The sequence below is a fragment of the Neopsephotus bourkii genome, unplaced genomic scaffold (assembly GCF_033783945.1).
Source record: "Neopsephotus bourkii isolate Nb327-2 ecotype Australia unplaced genomic scaffold, CSIRO-AGI_Nbou_v1 NB_1760, whole genome shotgun sequence".
Taxonomy (NCBI): Eukaryota; Metazoa; Chordata; class Aves; order Psittaciformes; family Psittacidae; genus Neopsephotus; species Neopsephotus bourkii.
The window spans coordinates 4015000-4039250 of record NW_026902234.1 but is presented as its reverse complement, the minus strand read 5'-3'; the positions used below and the strand labels follow the sequence as shown (position 1 = coordinate 4039250).

At 40.2% G+C, this 24251-nt stretch overlaps 1 protein-coding gene and 1 non-coding gene across 2 annotated transcripts; both read left to right on the top strand.

Moving 5' to 3' along the window:
* Positions 1–592: 592 nt before the first annotated feature.
* RNF149 (ring finger protein 149) lies at positions 593–23997 on the top strand. The gene is made up of 8 exons (XM_061377588.1): positions 593–1130; positions 8060–8310; positions 11236–11304; positions 14135–14217; positions 14651–14747; positions 17461–17656; positions 18025–20096; positions 23388–23997. Exons 1-7 carry the CDS (start codon positions 665–667, stop codon positions 18081–18083), a joined length of 1221 nt encoding a protein of 406 aa, XP_061233572.1. The 5' UTR covers positions 593–664; the 3' UTR covers positions 18084–20096; positions 23388–23997.
* On the top strand, positions 20381–20496 carry LOC133225496 (small nucleolar RNA SNORD89). The gene has a single exon (XR_009729173.1). It is a non-coding gene; the product is annotated as a small nucleolar RNA SNORD89 (small nucleolar RNA).
* Positions 23998–24251: the final 254 nt, after the last annotated feature.

Sequence of the window (24251 nt, the reverse complement as noted above, 5' to 3'; positions counted from 1 at the left end):
TTGAGCTGCTGATCCCTTTCCCAGGTGCCACTGTACCTCCTCTCCATCCCTAGCCACGCTTACTCCCCCACAACCACCACACACACTGCGCCCTTGAAGGCGGGTGAGGCGTGCCCCGGCGGATGGAGCACTAAATTCATTAAGTCAAATCCACGCATGTGTCACTGCCCGAGTGGACGGACTGGATTTATAGCAGCAGCCCACGGCCGAGGTTAAAGGCCATGTAACCTCCGAGGTTTGCTCTGTACAGGGAGGCCGGGGCGCGGAGGCGGTTTCGGTTAATCCTCGACGCCGGCACCAGTTGTCCGCTGAGGGCCAGCTCCCTCCGCTCAGAGCGTGACCCCGAGCAGCAGCCGAAGCGTACCGCAACCCCACACACCACGAAGAGAACAACCCAAACATCCCACCACCTACCGCCGGAAGCCGAAGAGGAGCTGCTACGCTGCGGGGCGGAACTGCGCATGCGCGGCCGGTAGCGCAGGGCAGGGAGGCCCGGCCTCCTCCTCTCTATTAGCCGCGCTGGCGGGCGAGCTCCGCCCGGGGCGGGGCGTGGTGGTTACCTGCGCGGCGCTGGGTGATCGTGAGATAGAGCAGAGCAGAGGCTGCGGCGGAGAGGTTCGGCCTCTTTCTCTCCCGCTCCTTGGTGCCTGGCGGCGGCCGCGCCATGGTTTGCCGCCCCCGGCTGGCGCTGGTGGTTGCGGCGTCAGCGCTGGCGGCGCTGCTGGCGCCGGTGGTCCAGGGCGCGCGGGCCCTGGAGTGGTACACGGCGTGGGTGAGCACGGCCTATGTGGAGCCGCTCAGCAATCGCACGGTGCGGGGCAACACGGAGAGCGGCCGCTATGGCGACAGCTCGCCCAAGGAGAGCGCCCAGGGCCTGGTGGGCATCCCCCGAGGCGCCTCGCCCCGCCACATGGAGGGCTGCGCCACCGACACCGACTACGACGTGCCGCTGCCTCCCGGCGGCCGAGGGCCCCCCGAGGGCGACCCGCCGCCCTGGATCGCTTTGGTGGCCCGCGGCGGATGCACCTTCAAGGACAAGGTCACTAACGCAGCGAGGAAGCGGGCAGCCGCCGTGGTCATCTATAACGAGGCCCGTTTCGGCAACAGCACCGTTTCCATGTCCCACCTGGGTGAGCGAGGAACGGGGCTGGGCGCTCCCCGCCCTTTGGAGGGAGGTTGGGGAGGGGGGTGGCTTTGTCTAACGCCGGTGGGTCTGCGCGGGGAGGGGTGGAGGTGCAGGGAGGCATAGATCCCCTTAAAAATGGTACAGAGAGCTGGGGTTTTCTTTCCTCTTCCTTTAAACCGCCCTGGGGAAACGCCGGGACTGTCTTCTGTCTTTCAAGTTGCATCTCGGGTATCCTGGAGGTGGTGAGTTGAAGCCATCGAAGCCGGTTACCGTGTGACAGACCACGGGGGGTGAGGGCGGGGGTTCATTCATAGCTACCTTTTTGGCTTTTTACCCTCTGACAGAACGGCTGCAGCAATTGCAGGTAGGCCCCGTTCCGCAGGCTGCGCAGAAACACATCAGGTATCCTGAAGATGCCTCCTGGTGCCGTTGAAGGCATCAGCCTTCAAAAGCTGTTTGAGGGTAGCTTTTGGTACAGGCTTCATTGCAATAGCTTCATCGTTCTCTCCTGCCAAGGTCTGTAAAGGATGGGAGAGAGAGCTGTAAGCATAAGGTAATTCTGAAACGCTTGTGGATGCCGTAGGAAACCTGAAGCATAGGGAAGGATGCTGGCTTGTCTTGTCTGAGTGTGCTGATCATTCTGTGGTCTACAGAAGGGATGTTTGATTTTTGCTAAGAACTCGGGTGTGCTGTCACGGCAGTCTTTGCTTGGGCTATGACACTAAAGTCTTTCTGGATTTTTTTGAGCATGACAACACCAAATGCTTAAAGGGGAAAAAAGCCCCTCAAAACTCTCATATAAAATCTGTTTGCATTTTTAGATTTCTGAGGAACTGGAAGGCCCTCAGAGGAGGATGCAGAGCAAATAAAAAATGCTGCAGATGCCTCTTTCAAATGGTCCTGGTGCAAAGAGTTTGTTAATGCTCAGACTGTTGTTCCCGCCTCCTGAGCAAGGGGAAAGGGACTTGGTTGAAGTAGAACCACAGTGCGTTTCTAAAGACAAAAAAACTTATTTAATTTAATGAGCTGAAAAATCTCAAGGGGCTGTTGCTCATAGCATGTATATATTGGATAGAAAACAAATCAGTCTTCTTGGAATACCAAGTGGCACCGTTGTGAGAGTTGGAGGCGTGATTACCGTTCCTCTTAGCCTGCTGCTAGCTTGGCCAATCTATTGTGTTCTTTATCTGCTGTGAAAGTGGAGGTAGGATGCTGGGTAAGGTGTGTACCTTTGATTTTGAACCGGCGTGGCATTTAAGGTACTTTGTTGGGTAGTAATTCTTTTTTTCTTTACCAGCTGTTAGTTTCTTTTCTTGCTGTCAGTCTGTATTGGCCAGCAACTATGAAATTTTGTTTCATCCCTGTAGGAATTTTCCCACATTTCTCTCCATGCCCCATCATAGTCTCTCATTAATTCTATTTGCTCTTTTTATGGAACCTCTTTCTTTTCCCAACAAGCTTAGTTTATCACATTTTTATAATTTTGGGTGGGGGTTTTTTGGTTGTTTTTTTGTGTGGGTTGTGGTTTCTTTTTTTTAATTCTTTCATCTGTGCAGCATGGAGCTGACAGCAGCACATAAAAACCTTCTTGGGCTTATGCTTAGGTTTGGATTTGCTAGTGTAGTTACATCTATCAGTGGTATGAAGAGAACTGATCCCTTACTGCTGATTGGTTGCTTTTTTCTTAAACTGGCAGAATGTTGCTCATAAAAGCTCTACCTGTGTAAGGTCTGAGACTTTAGTGTAGTATGTATACAAGAAGACATTGTTACTTATTTATACTGACTGCAAGTGCAGGTTGCACCCCAGGATGGTTTGGATGGGGCAGGAATACAATCATATAATATAATCACTAGCTGTGGAGTCACAAATATTTGTTTCATGGTTGAAAATTTCAAACATTAAATGTGTTTTTTTTTTCATTGCACTTTGAATTTGAAATACAGGGAAGAATTACTGTTGGTTTAAATCTTGGATTTTTTGAAGGGGGAAGGGAAGTCTGTAGAAGAAAGGCAAGGAAGAATGTGGAAGGTAAATTGCATTTTACAGGAGCCAAGTTTGCCATTCCTGTGAAGGGATTTGTGAACTGACACATGAGGAACAGAACCGACTTCAGGGAGGAGTGCTGAGAATAAATACTCTGGGAAATCTGCAGTGCTGTAACTAAGGAGTGGAGTTACATGCATGAAGAACATTCTCTTAATGGATTTGCAATTAGTGGCGCTGAAAATGGTGTGAGATGGAACAATGGTTATGGCTGATAAAGGCACAGCCTGAATTATGTAAGGATGATAAATGGGTAACTTTTCTGATCTTAATGTTTCATTTTTATATTCTTATGAAAAAAAAGCTGACCTTTGAGCTTCCCCCCAAGGGAAGTTATAGTGAAACAACTTCACATGTGGCTGAGGAGGCTTTTTCCAGTGGAACATACTCATTTGACCTAATGACTCAAAGAGGTTAGTAATGTTACTGAATATGAATAGTATAAACTCAGACTTCACTTTTACAGTGATACAGGCTTTGCAGGCAGTTTTAACTTTTCATTTTTGGTGGCAGTGAACTTAATGTAGTACAGAGGCTTCAGATTCTTTTCCGAAACCAAGTATTGAGTGTAAGTATTAGCTGAGTGTGAGTTGGAGAGGAGCCTGGAGAGGCAAGGTGTGGAGTGTTGTAGAGAGCAAGCAGGCTAAGGAGAGTGAGGTTCAGTGCTGCTTAAGAGATTAGGGGGAGGCAGAGGTATATTTGTAGTGGTAAGAAAAAAGGGGTTTACTGGTTCTGTATTTTTCCTGTTACACTTTATGCTGGGCATCCAGCCATTTCTGAATACTCTCTCAAGCTCTGACTTCAGATCCTGCTCAGAATGTAAGTGTCAAGATACCTTGAGGACTACAAAATAAATTATGATTGTGCTTGACACAGGAATCGAAGAAGGCAGACTGGCTACACCAGTTTCAGATAGGTCTGAAGTGGAGCTCTGTTGCATGGTTTGTGTATTTAAGGGAAGCTTGGGACTTGAGTGCATTACTTTAGCTGTGTTAAGAAAATGGTCTTTGATTTGCTGCAGCTTTGCCAAAATACACCCAACTAGTTCTTTCCTCCATTGTAATTTCTTTTATGCAGGTAATTGAACAAAACAAATGCAAACAACTTTGTACTTGAGGCTCTATAAGCTCTTTGCCAGCTCCAAAGTGGCCGAGTTAGGGTAATCTTGGCACGTTCGACTCCTTGCTACATTGCTTTCATCACCACCTGGGATTCTGAAGTGGTGCATAACTTCTATATTACTGAAGTTTTCTACAGAAAGCCTCTGGTACTGTACTAAAAAGGTAGAACTGAAATTAGTTTTACCTGCTTACCTTGGACAGTGACTGCATGATGCTGATCTGCTATGTTCTGAAGCAGATGCTTACACCTATCTTACAGGTAAGAGTGCATATCTGTTGGAAACCTATACAGAAAGAGGAATGCGTACCAGTGGTGACTGCTTGATTACTTGACTCTTCTGCTTACCTGTTCTTCAGGTGAAAACACAATGTGCACCAGGGATTTGGTGAGATGAGGTGGGAATAGATGGTTGAGACAAATCTTGTCAATGGATTGTTAGAGTACTGTTAACTGGTAAAGGTCAGAGACATTTGTTTGGACCAGGAGCTAAATAGAACATTCAGCGTTAATTGTGGCAGTATTAGCAGGATGCCTATGCTTAAATAGATCTAAGGACTAATCTCAAACATTTTTACCAACGTGCTCAAACTCTGGGAGCTTTCTGGTGTTTCTCACAAGGGTAAAAACTAGAGTATGTCTTGCTATGATACTGTTATGATAATGTTAACAAAAAAAAAAAGGCACATACCAGATTTCAAGTCTACATCATTGCACTGAAGTGTTAATTAAATCTAGGAAAGAAAACAAGTTTACTCTAGCAGAGTTAGTTACTGCAAAATTAGAAGGTTATAAAAGGGTAAAGCCGACCAAACACGCTCTCAGTGGATGCGTATATGTGACACTTGAAGTTCTTTTATAAATGAGATTTGAGGTCTCTGAGTCGTGTTGCAGTTGAAGCTGACTGAATGACTCAACAGCATTTCAGTCTTTGAATAATGTGTTTCAGAACAGAAGACTAAAATTAGTGAGGAATGAGTTAAAGCCCTTAGTCTTACAGTCTGCTCAGGGCAACTGCTTCTCTGAGTCTGCTCTTGCTCTCTTTGTAATAGTGGATTGCAAATGTTTTATACCTTGTCTTGTGACCTTCAAGGCCACCATGTTTAGTTGCATGTATTTTTAATGGCAGGTTCATCATCAAGTCTTTAAAACTGTTAAAATGCTTTTAATGGACATTTATTTAAAAATGCATGGCATACGTGTGTTCTAGAACTAGGTGTCACAGTGTGCAGCAGCCATTGCACAAAAGTAGCCTGACTTCCATTTCAAGGAAGTAACTAGACGATAGCAGGACTTGCTAGTGACATAACAGAGAAAGGCATTACTGATTGTTGTGGGTTTTTTTGAATACTTTTTTTTTTTTTTTTAGAAATCATGCAGAGAACTAGATGGCAGAATTAAACTGACTCAGGATTGAGGAAGAAATCTTTATTGATTGAAAAATCCAGGCTATTTCAAACCTTGACATTTTCTTCCTCAAGCCTGAGTGAAACCACATAAATCTTTCCAGAGCTCCTGTACTGTTCACTAGCCATCCTTCATCACCACTCCTGTTATTTGTAACTCTTGCAGTCGATGAAGGACATAGCACCTAATCTCCTGATTTAGGTATGTGGATAACAGTTCTCAGCAATGTGAGATAACTTTCTCCCTTCATAAGTTCTTTCCTTGCTAAGTCCCTGTGGCATTGTGCAGGGTCAGACAGCAAGGGGTGTTTCGCACTCTTCTAAGATTCATGAGTCTCTCTGGTAATGCTTTTCGTGCTGGTTCAGGGAGGATAATACTACTAATTAACAGTCTCTTAGTATGCTTGGACTTGTGGTATCTTGTGGATCAGCACATTGTTGATGAGTAGAACTAATTAGTGGAGACTAGTTGTTTGTGTCCTGTTCATCTTCACCTTTGCTGCTTTGTGACTCCTAATGTACCAACAAGGCAAAGCAATGCAGGCTGGCTGGTGAGCTGAGTTAGGTACCTGAGAGGAGGCACGAGATGAGCCTTGTCCCAGTAGCATCTTCTTACTTGTCTCTCCACACCATCCTCAAAATTTATATAAATGTAGTCTTATTTGGAAAATCTGCTATTCTGTTGGGTCTGTATCTGGCAGCCGGGTATGTTTTGTACAATAGGTTAGCAAAAGTGGGATGGTTGTGTAAGATGAAGCTGAAAAAGAGCAACTGGCATTGAGACGGGTTATTCAGCTAATAATTGGAACCTTTGATGTTTCATCCACAACAAATGGTCTGCACTTCACTGTGCTATATATAGAAGTGAAACTCCCATAAATTCCTCTTGGCATGAAGTGGTCAGGTTGGTAAGGTGTCACAGCCAGAACCATCTGAACTAAAGGAGTTTGTTTTAAATATTTCAGGTAAATAACTTTTTTTCTTAGTAGGAAGGGAGGTGGGTGAGGCTGGAATGCCGCACTGAGTTTTGAAAATACTCACTTTATGTAATGCTGTTAATTAGACAACCATTTCTTTTGACATAGCTTCTTGGTAGTGAATCTAATGCAGCCAGGAGGGAAAAAGCTTCATGTTTTCAGTGGGAGGTCTTAATACAGGTAGGTAATCTTGGGGATCTTAAAAAGGTATCTGTGACATTACAGGTTTAGCATTCTGGCTAGGAAAACCCCTTTCTTCTCCCTCTACTTTCTCTCTGAATCAAACTTAGTCTCACTTTTTCTTACAGGTAGGAGTGCAAGTAAGCTACATAGGCCTGACTTGTTAAGGGCATATAGCAGTGTTGGTATGCACAAAGTGAGAACTATTCAAATAAAAACAGCATAGATCAGTGAAAAGGTGAAGAGTTTGTGTGGAGGGTTTTTTTTTGTGTGTGTGTGTCTGGTCTGTTTGGTTTTTATTTAATTTTATTTTGCCTTTTTTTTTCCTCTCCTGGTATTGGGTTCTTTATCATTTAGATTGAGTGCTTTTGAGTTTTAATGTAATAGAAAAATCCTGTGGTTCTATGCATTCAAGAGAGTCCCAAAGTATTTCTTGATAACTCTTTGTCGTGAAGTCTCATTACATTTTGAATATTTATTATTGAAGAATCTTTGTGTATTTCACTCATAAAATCATAGAATGGTTTGGGTTGGAAGGGACCTTAAAGATCAAATGGTTCCAAACCCTCCCTGCCATGGGCAGGGACACCTTCTGCTAGACCAGGTTGCTCCAAGCCCCGTCCAACCTGGCATTGAATACTGCCAGAGATGGGGCATCTACAGCCTCTATTCCATTGTCTCACCAGTTGTTAATGTAATTTCATACTACATACCTGAATCTTTATTTTGTTCACATATCCAGAATAATTGTGTTATGGATTAAGTTTCAAACATAATTAAATGTGTGTCTTCATGGTATTCACATATTGTCTCCATCTGCAGCTAAGATTTCCCCACTGACAAATAGGGACCAGCTGTTCCTGAGTTGCATGTTAGAACTTCAGCAACTTCAAGATGAGATGTGTATAACCTCTCTGGGTTTTTTTTTCATGGCATCACTATCCCCCCTTACTGTGTGCAATGAGTACAGGGCCTTCAGCAGATGCATCTTTGCTATTTATCTTGTGTTTGAGAGTTTCATAAAGTAAATAAAGTTTACTAGTAGAAAACTTTTGTATCAAGTGTGCTATGCCTGTGAAAAAATTCAGAGGTTTCCCTATAAATTTGCTAGCTGATCATAACTGAAGAGGCCCAAATTATTATCAAGCCAGAATGCCTACATTTTTACTGTATTGACATTCCTTTTTTTTTTTCTCCTCCAACAGGAACAGGAAATACAGTGGTGATAATGGTTGGCTATCCAAAAGGAATAGAGATATTGGAGCCAGTACGAAGAGGGATTCCAGTAAAAATGACTATTGTCGTTGGCACACGACATGTGCAGGAATATATTAGTGGTCAGTCGGTTGTGTTTGTAGCTATTGCCTTCATCACCATGATGATTATATCGCTCGCTTGGCTCATATTTTACTATATACAGCGTTTCCTGTATACAGGATCACAGTTTGGAAACCAGGTAATTAGAAATAATAATGCTTCAGGGTATTTACAGTCTTCTCATGTCAAATCAGTTGCCTAACTTTGTTTATTTATTGAAGCATCCTTGAAGATCTGGTTTTTTGCTCCTTTAGTATCTGTGAATGCCATTCAATAATGGTTAGTGAGGCTAATAAGCAGTGTGCTAATTGACATCGGGAGTTTGGCTCGTTATAATTATTAAATCTTCGTAAATACTCAGAAATATACTTAGCCACTTGCCAACACCTGAGTAAAGGCAGCTTCTTGTGTGATTTGTTGCCTAGCTTAACTTCCTTCCGTTTGACATTAAAAATTATTTTCATTCTTCGGTAACTTTCATGATGAAAGTACTAACTTCCCTAATGAGACTCTTTTTCATGGTACGGAACCACGGTAAATTTTTTAAGACCCACAAGTAAAGGCTACATTTTTTTTATTCTGAAGCTTTATACAAACTGCTTTTGATACTTGTAATCCTACCGCTCCACTGTAGAGTACAGAATTGCAGCAGCATGTGCGGTGAGATTCAGCTCTCTCAGACTACATGGAGCACTGAGCATTGGGGGAGTACTGGGAAGATCATGAAGGAGTAACTTTGCTCTGTATTTGCCCTTTCCACATTCCTGTTGTTTGATAGGTTAAAAGAAGTCAGCTTTACTTTCTCCCCCCCATGGGTAATACTTCATCATAGAATAACTTTGGTTGGATAGGAGCTCTGGAGGCTATCTGGTTCAAACCCCTATGCTCAAGAAAGAAACTTAAATGGAGTTTTTGAGGACCTAGTCTAGCCGAGTTTTGAAAATACCTTATGATGGCACTTCCCTGTGCCTTTCAACTCTTGCAAACAGGTTAGGTTCCTTCCATGGTCATCAGCAGTTCTACCATCTTTTTCTCCTAAAGCTGTACTTGTTTCTCGAAAGCAGCTATCTCCTTTCTTTTTTTTTTTTTTTTTTAAATCCTCAGTTCAGAACAAAAACAGAAAGTAGTTTCAAATGCCTGGTTGTCATGAGTACTTTCCCTGCTTGAACATTCAGATTCTAGCTTTGGGGAGGAAGGAATGGAATCTTTGTCTTCAGGACGCTAAGCTTTCATTTAGACTTAAAGGACTCTTCTAGGACAATGCTTGATTTCTGTTTTGTGTAACTGAAGATAACACACGGGACTTCTGTATTGGTTCAAGTAGCAATCTACTTGAAATCTTTGTTCCCTAGAGTCCTTTTTATTAGGCTTTAAGTCTTAAAACTCGCATTCTGAGAATAGTTTCAAGAAAAACAAATTTTTTTGAGAAGTGTTTATAGAGAAAGGGGGTGTGGTTTTGTGTTGTAATAGTTGTTTGAAGAAAGTTGCTTCTTCCTGTTGGCTTCAGGATAATCCATGCTAAGGGAAGTTCAGGTGCTTTATGAGCAGTAACGCTTCTAAGAGCATTTTTTTTGTCTGTTTATGAATGTGATGCTTCCCAGAAATATGTGCCACAGATTCTTAATAAATTTTGCCATTAGGCTTGTCAGGTAAGTGCTTCTTAATTAAGTGAAATTGCCTAGCATTAGGAGGTTATGACACTTTCTCACTTCTCCCTCCTCAAATGGCCATTGAAAACAAAAGCTTACAAAACCATGCATAAAGTTTGAACATGTAGTGAAAATTTTGGACAAGATAGGAGTCAAGGACTTTGGTGAAGACTCTTTTAGAAGTCCTAAAAGACTTCTGGAAACAAAATAACTGACTTCTCTAACCCCATCTTATTTTGCTTGTCTTACTGACTCCAGTATAATGTAAACTTGAGAGTTTTAAAGCTATGCTTTATAGAAAGCTACTGTGAAACTGCTAAGTGAAGGTGAAAATGGGTATCTTTAAGATTTATTCTAACATTGGTTTAGCAGTAAAACTTTGGAAGACCTCCTTGCTACTGAAGATAAAACAGGACTGTACAAAAAACCCTGAGCTGACAGAGAAGGTGGAATAGATGCTGCTGCTAGTCTATTTCTGAGAGAACTTTAAGGCTGTTATTAACACCATAAAAAAAATAATCCCAATTTTCAATACTGTAAGTTCATTAAATGGTGTAAGACATTGTGATTATAATTACAGAGTAAAGCTGCCATAATGTGGTGGGGTTTTTTTTTATTCCTTTATGGTATTTCATCATTGAGGATTGCTGCTATACAGATCAACATCTGTTAATTGGGAGTGTTTAGTTTCTCAATTTCTAGGAGCAGCTAGCGCTTTGTCTTGGAATACAGTACTGCTTTCTTTTCTTGCTTCCCCTCAAAGGATAATTAGGATTGTTACTGTATAGAAGTCCAGTATGGTATCTTATGTCTGTTAAGCCTTTCCTGTCATCTCCTTTGCATAATGTGTCCTTTCAGTGCAGAGCTTTGTATAATGTGTGAGACAGTGTTTAACTGAAGGGAAGTATTAATAGCTATGAGCAGCCTTTTGACCTGGTGGCCAGCTGTAGGCTGTCCAGCAGGATTCCACCTTCTCTTCAGCTGGTGCAAAAAGTACCATGTGCTCATGGGCTTGACTAACTAGAAGGTCTGGTAATATGGCTGTTTTGGCTCCGATTGCCTCCAAAGCCTACACTTATTTCAGTTTTCCTGTGCTGGAAAGCCCTTAATGCAGGCAGTCACAATATTAGGCCACATAGCTTGGTCTGTGTAGTTCTACACCAGTTGAGGCCATTGTAAAAAACAGCATGCTTACAGATGGTGCTTGCTGCAATAGCCAAGAATGCAAGACTTGCAGTTCTTCAACATCTGTGGGGTGGAAATATTTTGAAAACAAAGTAGTTAGGCAGAAATTGTTTTTGATTTTTTTAGATGCATTCAGAAGACTTAGTGACCCGCATGGGAAGTATTTAAAAGCTTTGAAATCTAACTCTTAAAACTAACTTGTATACTAATACTTAAAATCTTTACTCAAGGGACATAGGAAAGAAACCAAGAAAGCAATCAGCCAGCTTCAGCTGCATACTGTGAAACGTGGAGAAAAGGTAATTCAGTGGCTCTGATTATTGCTGTATGATTTAAAAAATGGTTTAATGTCTTTATAGAATTCTCGTGACATAATTCAAGTATGACTTACATTTTCAGGCACATTTTATGGCCTTTGCTTAGAAGGCAGAATTTAAAATTGGCAAGTCAAATTTGAATTACTTGTGAAATGTAAGGCTGTTTTATTGCAAATAGCATCTGGTTATACAAAATGTTGCAGGAGACTGTAGGGCTGATACAGTAAAGATGAGGAAATGAATCCTTTCAGCACTTGTAAACATCAACAGGTGGATTGCAAAATACTTCCCAGGACCTAGTGATTGCACAGTTGTTACAGCTGATGTAATCTTAATTTTTTTTTCCCTTAAAAGAAAAAAAATCCATATTTTTACTGATCAGAAGGCCTCAGAAATCTAAAAAGCTTCGGAAAATGAAAAACTTGTTTCACCTTTTGACATATAAATACATTAAGGAGCTGTATAGGCTTAAAGCATAAATTTTTTAGAAAATTTCTTAGAAGTACATTTCTGTGTGTTGAAATAAAGCTGTTCTAACAAAATTAAAGCAGCTTTCAGAAAGTTAGCTTTGATACCATATGGCCTAAACTTACAGCTGTGTTAGAATAACTGAAGTTGAAAAAGCCAAGGTTTTGAAAGAAAATGTACCTTTAGTTTTCAGGCAGCTCTGATCCTAGATGCTAAATTAGCTTCTGCCATTATAGACATTTTTTTCCCCAAACCTTTGTCTTGTTTGGCTAGTTTTTACTTAAAGATGGTTTTTACTTGAGGACTGATTTGCTGAGGTGGAAAACAAGCATTACTTGTTTTGGTTTTTTTTAATCCATGAATAAAATTGAAATGAGAAAGGACACTTTAGTGTAAGAACCCGAGAAGCTGTGGTTGAACAGAAGCTGCTCAGGTCACATGCTACAGAGAGTATGTCCTTCATTTAGCAAACTGCCTTTGAACTTGCCTTTTTGCCTCTTACGTGTTCAGCATGTTTAGCACTTTACAAGTACTGGTTACTTTTAATTATATTCTGAATTCCATCAAAAAGTAATCTATTTCAGGCTGTGCACAGAGGCATATTCATACTTCTGTTCATACAGTGGTGCGATCAAGAAAGATGGAGTTGAATAAAAACTTCTGTAAAGCAGTATCAAAGCATAACATCAGTGTTGGAAGAAATGGATGTAATGTAGGAGGAAATGGATGTAATGTAGAAAGAAATGAATGTAAAAGGTCCATGCTGAAACCTATGGTGACAACTGCAAGGAGGATGTTAAAATGCTTTTAAGCAGCTGTTCAGTAAACCTCTGAAAAGGATTTATATTATGAGATTATTTTGTTTTGCAGTGTACCAGGTAGTTCCTATACCCTTCATTAAAATAAAGAAAATGGGGGAATTTAAGTTGTTATACAGTATGCTGGTTGTAGCTGTGAATGCATGTTAAATATTAATATCATTCTGCTTGGTAAATCACGTTTTCTAATTTGATTTGACTGCCTACTGTCAGCAAATTTATGTAACTTACTGATGCAGAGGTACTTTCATTAACTAATGTAAATTTATAAGGAAATGAGTACTTTGTAAATGTGGGTTTCTTCAAATACTTCCTTTTAGCCATTTAATAGCGTATATTTATTGTGACCCAGTGCAGTCTTTCATTATCACTTCACTTGGGGTTGAGGTATTTAACTAAAAATAGGTCAATATTTTAAAAGTGTATTTGCTGTCATGTAGATCTTTCCTGAGAAGCTTATGGGATTATTGGAAAATGGACACTCATTTGAGCATGCGGTACATATGGTGTGCTTGGATTTTGCCTCTTGTACCAACTTAAAAAAAAAGTATTTGGTATAGAACAAGTACTTGTCTTAACTTTGCTTGTGTAAAAAAAAAAAGAATAAAGAAAAAAAGTCTTAATTTGATTTACTGGGGAATTTAAGATGTTAATTATGTAAGTTGATAACATTCAAAGGAGGGAGAAACTTGCCTTGAACTTGAAAGGTTCCTTGCAGTACTAATTCATTTGAGCATTTGTGGTAATCAAAGCGAAGTGCTTCAGTAAGCAGTAAACAAAAATACTTACTTTGTGGGGGATGAAAGGGAAGAAGCTTGCCCTCTGTCTGTTTTTCTAATATTTAAGTTTTATGCAGCCCAAAGGCTTGCATCTGAAGTTAATCATCATATTTGCACTGCAACTATAAGCATGTCTTCAAGATGACAGCAAGACCTGTTAGGAAAGATACTAAACACCTAGCACTAACAAATTGAGGTGGGGAAATGTGGCATTTTGATTGTCTCTCTGGTGTGAACTTGGAGAGTTCCCCAAAATGTATACTTCAGTTGTCTTCTATCTAGCATGTGTTAGAAAAAAGGGGGGGGGGGGAAGTGGTGAAGGGGTTTGCAGTATTTACCCCAGGAGCATCTTCCTACTTGAGCACTTGGAAGTCTTTGGGACCATCAGTTAAAAGTTAGGTTGTGTGCTTTCATCTGTGCTGGCCTCTTAATGTTTCCATTTTATAGGTATTTTAAACTGAAATTTTACTGGGCTCCCATGAGCAAAGCCAGTGTTTGAGGCTTACCAAATTACCTGAGGTACTCTGTACAGCTATTTGAATTAGAAAATCTGTATTTGGTTGCTTTCAGTATTTGATATCACTTGATCAAATCACCTCTTGATTGAATCTTGAATTAAATGAGGGGGGTACTTTAATTTGCTAAACCACTTTATGCATTTTACATTATGTGAAGCTAGCTATTGCACAAAGCTTGTTTTGTAATGAAATATGGATGTAATGCATTTAAATGTGTTGTCATATTCAGGGCTTAGATGTTGATGTGGAAAACTGTGCTGTGTGCATTGAGAACTACAAACTGAAAGACACTGTCCGAATTCTGCCTTGCAAGTAAGTTGCTGTAACTGTTCTTTCCCCTTTAGCATGTTTTCCTTAAGAAATATGTAATGAGCTTTCTGGAAACACTTCTGAAACTCTGATGTCAGAGCTGAAGCTGTGCCATCTGTATGGCCTGTGCATGTTGAAAGGCACTTGTGTTTATGCAGGGAGAAAGAGCAGTTAGAAGTTCAGGGGTGAATTAGAGCTTGCTTAGGGTAGAACTGGTAACTCTGTGGTGTCCTTGTGGTTAGTATCTCTGATTTCAGAAAGCTAGCATGGAAAATGATATTTCAGACCCGGATCTGTCCTAGTAAATTAAGCAGTAACTAATTGTCAAGGCTCTAAAGGAATAAGTTTCTTTTTTTAATGTAGTGACTTGCACCTTGTTTGAAGGAATAGTATGTAGCTTTCATGGCAAGTTCTAAAAGGCATTTCTTTTCTTTAGGCACATCTTCCATAGAACATGCATTGACCCTTGGCTTTTGGACCACCGAACTTGTCCAATGTGCAAATTAGATGTTATCAAAGCTCTGGGATACTGGGTATGTTGCACACTTGCTTTAATGTTCAAGGTAGAAGTACAGTGCAGGAGGAAAGAAAGATTTCATGTAACTATTAAGGGTGAGAACAGTTGTTACTTGATGAGACTGAAGAAGTTGGGCAAAGCTGCAAGAATAATTGAGAGAGAACCAGAAAAATAAGGGAAATGGGTAAGAGCTTAAACAGTGTACCAGGCAGCTTTTGAATCCTCTGTCTAATCTTCTGTGATAATGAATTTTTTTCTATCTCCAGCAGATGATAGTAAGGAAGTTGAAGCAAAGGTGAGGCAATTAGCCCAAACTGTGAAAATGCAGTCTAATTCAATAGATGTAGAGCATGTATTTGATCTTGAGAACTGTGTTTCAAAGGAAGAAAATAAGTTTTTCTATCTTGAATGTTTTTGTACTTCCACATACACCCAGTGTGTTATCCCTATAAATGAACCATTACTTACAACCTTCCTAAAGACATTCATCAGACATTGGTTAAGTAGAGAAAATGATGTGCTCTCTTTTCTTTCTGACAACACCAGAAAAGAGAGATGAAGGCACATGCAGTAGGGTACTCAGTCACTGTTGATAAATAGTCTTGAGTTCCACTAAAATGCCATAAGCATGAATCTCTCTTCTGCTTTTCTACAGAGATCTTTAGAAAATAGGGGTATTCCTTGGTTTTCAGGGACCTTCTGTTCATAGACTAGGTCTGTGTTTTGACTAGCTTTTCTCTTCATTGCAGAGACTTTGCAGATCTGTGGAAGACATACATGAATTACTTTTTTGTCAAAGGTGACAATACTTGTGCTATGTAATATATATATATATACACACACCAGATTGTGGCACACTCTGTGTGTTGAGTCAGACTATACCTAAGAGTTGCTAGCTTTTTGACATGTGAAATAGCTATTATTACTCTAATACTATGTTAGCAGCTTATTTTTTGATCACTTTGAATTCTTGGATTGATGTAACTTGTATTACATGCAAAAGGATATATCTGTCCATTTGTATACATGCTGGAAACTGAAATACTAGAACCTTCAGAACAATTTTATTCCCTAAATTCATACTGTGGCAGAGGGTACTGATGCCAGACCTAACTGGGAAGAGTAATACTTCCTCTGTAAGACAGAATGAACATTGGGAAGCAGGTTAAGTGGGATTACATTAAATACAAAGCCTAGCCCTTTTTTTCTAATGGAATAGGGGAAATGTGTCCTGCTTATGCATCAGTTGTTCATGTTCCACTGAAGCTAATGTAGGAAATCATTCAGGGTTTTTTTTTTCCCTAGCTTAGTTTACAGCCTGATCTAGGTTGCCCAATGTAGTTTGCAGAGTGATTGTGTGAATTTTTTACTGATGTGAAAGGGGAAAATGTGAGAAGAGCAAGGCAGCTTGTCAGCAGTGTGCTTGCTGAGTGATGTAACTGCAGACAAGAATGTGCAGCCTTAGAGAAATCTGCTAAACCTTCTAAACCTTCTGCAAAGAGGCTGAAGGCTCAGTTCAGTTTTATGGGGAAAAATACTTCAGCTGCTTCAAAAAATTTAAAGGCTTAAAGTAGAAAGAAGGCACTAAGTCCTGTTACCTGGCTTTTGTTTTGTAAAGACTGGACATCAGTGGTCTAGTTCTGCATTATGCTGTTTCTTACAAGAAAGAACTGCAGTCAGCATGTCTGTGTGATTTGGTAGAGCGCTATTGAATCCTGTAGTTGAAGTGCTTATTTAAATGCCTACATTTTGGAAACTAAAGTTATTAATGCCCCTTGCCCACATACAGAGATTAGAGATTCACATGTGTCTTAACTTATGTTCAATTGTAGCAGTTCTATAGCTTATTAAAATTCAGTACATCTTAAAATATGCTGCTTTGGTGCTAAAGAAAGAATCAGCCTAGAATGTCTTAAATCTTAAGATGGGCCTTTCTAATTGTTTGAGGAGGGGAAAAATCCTCATTATGAAGCCCACAGAATAACTACTTGTACTGCTGTATACTTATGTATAAATAATGTTTGTATATCAATATCAATGGCAATGGCTTAGTGAAGGTGGTCTGTTTAATTTTAAGAAAAGAATTGTGTGTGTAGGACATTGAATTAACTTTCAGAATGGATCAGAAATAGCTCATGCTATACGATAGGTGAAATAAATTAATGTGGCTGTGCTGCAGATGTTGTGTTCCTGCGGAGTGAGAAGCCAGCATATTCGCGTTTTTGGAACAGAGTCAAAGTTAGGCTGGAGGTAGAGGAGGAGGGAAGTTTGTTCTGATGTCAAATGTTTGCTCACCCCGGTAAAAAAAACCAAAAGAACAAGTCCAAGTTTACCCAACTACAGTAATGAAAACCAGAGGCTTCCACAAACTCATAAGGGATCAATAGGTTTACTCAGTGAATACTTCATATGTGCTGAGCCTGTTTCTGTTCAGACTGCAGCAGTACTGTTGCTAGTGTTGAAAATATTCCATCCAAAGTGCTGGCTGGATTGATGACTCCTGTTGCTGCTCTTGGCTTTGGGGTGGTTTTGGAAAAGTGGCTTTTCTTTTGCTCAGCTTTGTTTCTTTGCAGTCAGACAATAATAGTGAAAGCAAAAACTGCTCAACACTATACCCAGAGCACACAGATCTTTTTTTCAATAAGTTGAGGTTATAAAGTGGTAGTGTGGAGGAATGTTGATGCCTAATGGTAGACAAAAGTGTCAGTTAAATATATTTAATTTTGAAGGGGGACCCTGAAGATGTACTTGAAGTTCCAATACCTGAATCAATAAGTGGCAGTGTTTCAGTCGGAAGTCTGAGTATTGCTTTACAAGATGATGACAGAAATGAAGTAAGCGAGTTGTCAGCTTCCTCCACTAATGAATCTGTATTGCAGTGTACCAGTTTAAAAGAGGATGCAGGTGAAACTACAGCATTACTTGGTAAGTAAAGATTTAGTTTATTACTTGACAATCCTTAATGCCATTCATTGCATTAGAAGAAACCATTCTCTGTCTGATGTTAATAGTGTTAGTATTGCAGTGTGGACCAGAATGGGTGATGTTACTACTGATCAAAAAGTACAAGGAGGTAAATTTTGAGAGAATTCTATGGAGCTGGAGAAAACTGGTCTTGAGAGGGTGAGGAGGGGGAAAGATGTAAACAGAGGATTACTTACCCAGAGAATCGTGAGAACTTTAGATACATATGAATATGAAATTTGTTGCCAGAGTTTGGATTAGTGTAACAGATAAAACATATTAAAATGGTAAATCAACAAAAAAATTTTCCTCTAATTCCTGACTTTTAGATGTGGATGTCAGTAATAACCGGCATGGAGAACATCTATCTAATGGAAATTCCCACTGAACTGCTTCGTGGAAGATATCTTGAATAGACTGTTGAAGAACTATTATTTTTTATTTAATTAGTATGGACTTTTGTCTAGTTAATGGAAAAAATAACAATGTAAATTATTTTACCTTTCAAACTTTTCTAGCTGGTGTTCCAAAAGGGCTAATAACTAAGAATTTTGTACGTAGGAGGATTTTATAAGATCTCCTCTGGATGTCTCATCCTAAAAAAAGATGCAATAACCCTTTTCTGTAAGCATTGTTACAATGTCATTGTGTTCCAGAGGGTTTAACAAAGATGAAGACTAGGCAGTGAAAACAATGTAGAATGTCTAACTGGTAAATATTTTGGATGCACTATTTACATTCAGTATGTACATGTGGAGAACACTTAAAAGACTACAACCATTAAAATGTTCTGAAAGTTCTGATCTGTTGTAATCAGAGATGAATGTTCTTAGAAAAGACATAACATGACCTTGAAGGAATGAAATAACTTCATGGATATGTTGCATATCTTTTTTTGTCATGAAAAGTTGCTAGTTGCAACTTCCTGTACATGTAACAAATACTAATGTAATCTTGTAATGTGTTCTACTCTGAGTGGATGCTGAGAACAAAGGAGACTTTCTCCACCTTGCCAGCTTTTTATACTGAATATGGCAGTAATAGGTTGTTCTAGGTGGTCTTCACGTGCTGAGCATGTAGACTTATTTAGGTATATGCACACTGGTTACCTCTTTCAATCTTAAACTCAGTAGAACAGAGGTAAAGGGCTAATTATGGCTGAAATATATTTATTAGTCTATTTATAAGAATTTACTTTCCTTCTTGTTCCCATTCTGTTCCACTTTGTTATGTACCAACTGAAACTGTTTCTTAGGATCTACAAAGTTTTGTTTTGTTTTTTCTTTGTTTTCTTTTCCTTTGCATAAGGATGCTGGAATTCTTCTCTTGGATATTCTGCATTAGGAGTTCTGGCTGGGTTTGCCATTAGCTTTTATTCCTTTCTTTTAGATTAGCAGTATTGTGCCTTATAGTAAAACACTTAAGAAACCTGAAGCATCTGAGAGTAAATACAAACCCTGGCATCTCCCACTATGACCTCTTATTCAAATATTTATATACTGTAAGTGGTATAAGGAATTGCTAAGCTGTTTTGTAAAGAAACATGTATATTTAAAACACTGCTTAGTAAGAGTGTTAAGTGAATTGTTTAGGATTTTAGCATTGTCATGTTAAATAATATGCTACATTCCTCAATTTTCTTTTGTAAAGCTGTTACTGCAGGTTGCTTAAAATGGTGTCTTTTACTAGACATTTGGTTTAGAGTGCATTTTGTTTTTAAAATGTGTATTTGGAATGTTTTTAAGAAAATATGCAATTCTTTTTCTAACGTATATTGCGCTTCAATAGAAGCAATAACTTTTTTAATTTTAGAATGAATGTTCCAGAAATGTCAGAGGTTTCAGCTGGGGAAATACAATCTGAACTTCTACTTTGCAGAGCAGATGTTTCATCCTAAATTTTCTTCCAAAAGATTCCTGTTAATGCCTGTTTTAAAGAAAGACAAATCTGCCTCTTCCCTGTAGGAGTGTAACTTTTAGGTTTACTGGAAAATTGTCAGGTTGTAGTTCTGATGTCACCAGCAGGTGCAAGTTTTTGTGATGCCTTTATCTTACAAGAAGCACATGAGAATGGAATATGACTGAACAACCATCTCCAAAACTGAACAAATAAACAACCCATAACTAAACCAAACAATATGTAGGGACACTTATGTCTCCAAAAGAAGCTTATCAACATTTCCAGAACTGCCTTTTTTAACTGTCTCTTCAATATTAAGAAACTAAGTCTTCTCCCTCTTCCTTAACACAAAACTGAACATTGGTGTAGTAAACGTTGAGGGGGTTTAAACTCTAGCTCAAGGAGGAACCAAAAGGCGTTACCAAGAGAAGTCTTGTCAGTCTGTGGATTGTGTCTTGCTGATACCTGCAGCACAGTATTCATGCTGGAGAAGAGAAATGTGGTAAGTACTTCAGCTTTACTGTAATACCTGTGAAACCAACAACTTTTCTTAAGAATCAAAGCTGGGATCTGTCAGAAAGCTGGGACCTGAAAACCAAAAAGCGTGGTTACAAATGTGAAGTGTACTGACAGAAAAATACCTGAATATGAAGATTGACAGAGTATGTTTCTAATGATGGTGCTGTACCTGTTTCATTTCAAATTTCGCAAGAGTACTTACAGTTTTTTCAGTCACATTGGTTTGTGTGTAGTTTGGCTTTGCTATAGGTGAATCTCATAAGGTCAGCTGAGGAATGATGACAATAAAAGGCCGAATTGCAGTGCCTCCAGCAAGCAGTTTGCTCTCTTTGGAAGCACGATGACAAAAGTCTTCCGAAGCGAATCATTAGTCTGACCTCAGTCAAAAAGCTGACACGTATTAGCAAGAAGAGAGGTAGGACAAAAAGTACAGGACAAGAAAAAGACAACCTAGGAGGTTGAAACGACAGCAAGAGAGGATTAAACCCATGAAGCTCATGACCTACTGGTACAGCTCATCTAATATGTAACTTTAAACAGGTGTAGGCAGATGTAGGTAAATAGAGGTTCCCAGACTTTGTTGATCTGGGCCTACTATGTCAGATCAAACTGGTATTTCTGGTTTCTTGCACTTCACCTATCAAAAGCTTATATGAAGGTCAGAACTTACAAGTCTTTATTTTCCCCTGCTATGAATGTTTTTGCAGGGTAGGTACCTGGTAGGTACCTTGTGGCTCCCTTCCCTGTCCTTTGGAGAATCAGTAATCTGGCTCTTTGCTCAGGCTGTGGCCTGCTTCCTGCGGGATCTGATGCTCTATGCGTTCTGAGTTCCTTCTGTGTTGTCTACCTTCCCTGCACACACACACCCGCCCTCCCTCCCCTCTATGCCCTGATCTGTTTTCTCTTCATAAAACATGCAGGGACTTGTCTCTGAGACCTCTGTCCTTTTGTCAGATTTTGCTGTGTTCAGGCAGAGGGTTTCTCACTTACAGACATTAATATAGCATGATTGTACAAAGGTTAAAGCACAGTGCCCATGTAAAGTGGACAGCCCCTTGTGATGGTGAATACATGGGGAATATCCCTAACAGGACTAGGGGATGTTACTGTTGTAAAGTAAGTTGTGTTCACTGGCATGGCTTTGGTAGTTCTGATGTGTACTTTTAGGGGAGAAAACTTGTGAAGTTTGAGTTATTTATAAACAGGAGGAAAGAGTGTATTTAAATGGGCTTATTAAAGACTGGGAGTGCCTCTTTGCTCAGAAATTTTAGTTTATCAGTAGTCTACACATGCCAAACTGGAAAAGGAATTTGATAGTAAATAACTGCTTAAACTAGCAAGAAAAAATGAGCTGTAGACATTTCAGATGTAAATGCACATTAACAATGAGCCTAATGAGCTGCAGTATCAGTTTAACTAGAAAATTAGGATTTTCTTTAATGACCACTAGAGTGGATACTTCTTTGGCTCTAAGCAATGCTTGGAGGAGATTCTGTGCATGTACTAGGGAAATAATATTAGATAGCAGTAACTCCTTCCCCCGCCTTTAACACCCTTCCTGCCCCCCCCCAAGTATGTGAATGTAGCCCAGTAACCTGTTGCCAGTAATTAGTGTTAGATTTTGGAGGTATGCCAGAGGAGTTGTAGGATGATTTCACTACATGGAGAATGCTTTTAATCTATTCTGACTTAATAAAATAGCACCAGTATATTCCTGCCACAGCTGGGTTGTTACACCTGGGGAATTCCGGTTCTGTGCCAGGGTGTAACTGGCACTGGGAAACACTGCTGCAACAACTTTGTCAAACACATAAAAGCTTTATTTTCATCACTTCCTGAATCAGGATTGGTCTTCAAGGCTTCCTGCCCAGCCTGCTAAGCTTTCCCTAAGACTAGGCAGTAGTAGTTGTGCAGAGAGGAGCCCAGCAAACTACAGTGATGGTTACTTCACTTCCTACGCCCTGTGGTGTTCCATGGGATCATAGAATCACAGAATGGTTTAGGTTGGAAGGGACCTTAAAGATTGTCCAGTTCCAACCTGCCTGCCGTGAACAGGGACACCTTCCACTAGAGCAGGTTGTTCCAAGCCCCATGCAACCTGGCCTTGAATACTGCCAGGGATGGGGCAGCCACAGCTTGTCTAGGCTGAGGGTATCTGAGACATAGGCAGTGTCTACACTTGCAGGTTGCGATGAGCTTGATCGGGGCAACAGATAGGACGCAGCAGGTTGGGCTGATTGTTTAGCTGCCCCATAAAAGCAGACTTGTCCTGCCTAGACACGCAACTACTGTCAGCAATACCAACTGTACCTTAGAATGGCTTAGCTTAAAACAGCTTTCTGAATTTGTGGAGCATTTTTCAGTTGTTGCCACAACTTGCAATAAAAACCTGTTTCTCTTACACTTTGACATCCCAAGTGTTAGGAAAACGGGGAACTGTTCCTCAACAGAGCCTTTAGCACCCTGAATCAGGACAGTAATGATGATATTGGGGCAATGTTTTAGGTGGGTTGTGGGGGGTTTTGTTTGCTTTCTGGGTGGGTTTTTTTTTGATTGGAGAGGCTGTGTATGTGTAGTTTTCATTGGTTTGGTTCTAAGCCCTTGGCCGTGCACACTGGTTTTGTGCAGGACAGAGATACTGAGGTCAATAAAAATGTACTGATGCAGCAGCTCCAGAAAGAGGCAGAACTGAAATCTAATAGAGGAGTCAACTGGCAGTATCTCATCAGCTTAACCTGGAGGGAATGGAGTTGTTGATGTGGGCTGCTGGGTGAATCAAATGTGTTGGCAGCTTGACAAGGGACTCTTGTGTTTTATGTCTGCAGTCACCAGGCTGGGTGAGACTGCACAATGGCTTGGACTGATTTAATAGCTTGCTGTTACAAGAAGAGATAAACTGGTTCTTTCTGGTTTTTCTGCTCTATTTACTTTGCTCTTTCTTGCATTCAGTTTGAGTGTTAGATGAGCTAATTCAGCTTAAGTGACAGAACGTTCTATCTGTTTAAGCTGTATTTTGACAAGCTAGGAAACAGTATCCTCACTGGGCAGTTAACTTAAAAGAGCTGGGCTAAAGGGCCAGGGAGTTGGGGTGAAGGAGGGAAGAGCAAGACTCTCCCCTTGAGCAAGCTGAAGAAACGCAGTTTTATAATAGGACCATGGTGAGTTAGCATTTCTGACATAGAAGATGGCAGCGTTTTTTTCAAACTAGAATGGCTGTAAAAATGACTTCTGTCCTGGAGACTGATCTTTACTAATGTGTCATTTTCTCTCCTAGGTGATGCGTGAAGATTTGGGAATTGGAATTGTAGATTAAACATGCACAAGTCAACCTGAAGACTTTCAGGTTTTATTCATTGTGGGTCCTGATCTCTCTCCTCAGCTATCCTGCTGTATTGCAAAACTTGATTTGAGAAAGTTTTAAAAGTAGAATGTCTCTATAATTGCATGTGTTTGTGTGAAGAATACATTGCCTGGAAACTCTCCATTGTACTTCCATTGGATCTGGAGCTGCTTTTCACCATCTGAAACATGGTAATGGTACTGCATTTTTAAATGGCATATCCTTAATTCAGAAGAGCAAAGTAATTTTGAGTTTACATCATTTTGTTAGTCTGAAGCTTAAGTCCAAAACTTTGAAGCCAGTTATTTCTACTATAAACATAACTGCAGAGAACCATTTGAATTTTCTGGTCCATTCACAATCGACTGTCTTTTATGGTAACCTTGTACTTTACTTGGTTGCATTGTTTGGATTAAGCACTGGGCTATGTCTTTTCCATTGTGTATGTACAACTGTAAGAATGTCAAGTTATGCACTGTTGTTGTAACTTAATGGCTAAAAGCTCAAATTCCATAATAAATTATACAGACCTTTTAAAAAGCAATGTCTGAGAATCCTGAGGGGTTTGTTTTCTTTGCTGTACTTACGTAAATGTATCTAAGAGACTCAGCACTAGCCCAAAATAAGCTTAACTTCATACTGGGCAGTCTGGGGCAGATCCCTTGTATGCTCTGGAGTTTTACCCATGTAACCAGTGCCTGGAGGTGGTAGGTTAACCATGGCTGGCTGCTAGATGCCCACTCAACTGTTCTTCCCCTGCCCTCTTGAGGAAGGAAAAACTCATGGGTCAAGGTAAGA

Coding starts and splice junctions, on each gene's coding strand:
- RNF149 (XM_061377588.1), top strand. CDS start 665: ATGGTTTGCCGCCCCCGGCTGGCGCTGGTGGTTGCGGCGTCAGCGCTG. Junction 14,748..17,460: donor TCAAAGCTCTGGGATACTGG/GTATGTTGCACA, acceptor TTAATTTTGAAG/GGGGACCCTGAAGATGTACT. Junction 17,657..18,024: donor TGAAACTACAGCATTACTTG/GTAAGTAAAGAT, acceptor CCTGACTTTTAG/ATGTGGATGTCAGTAATAAC.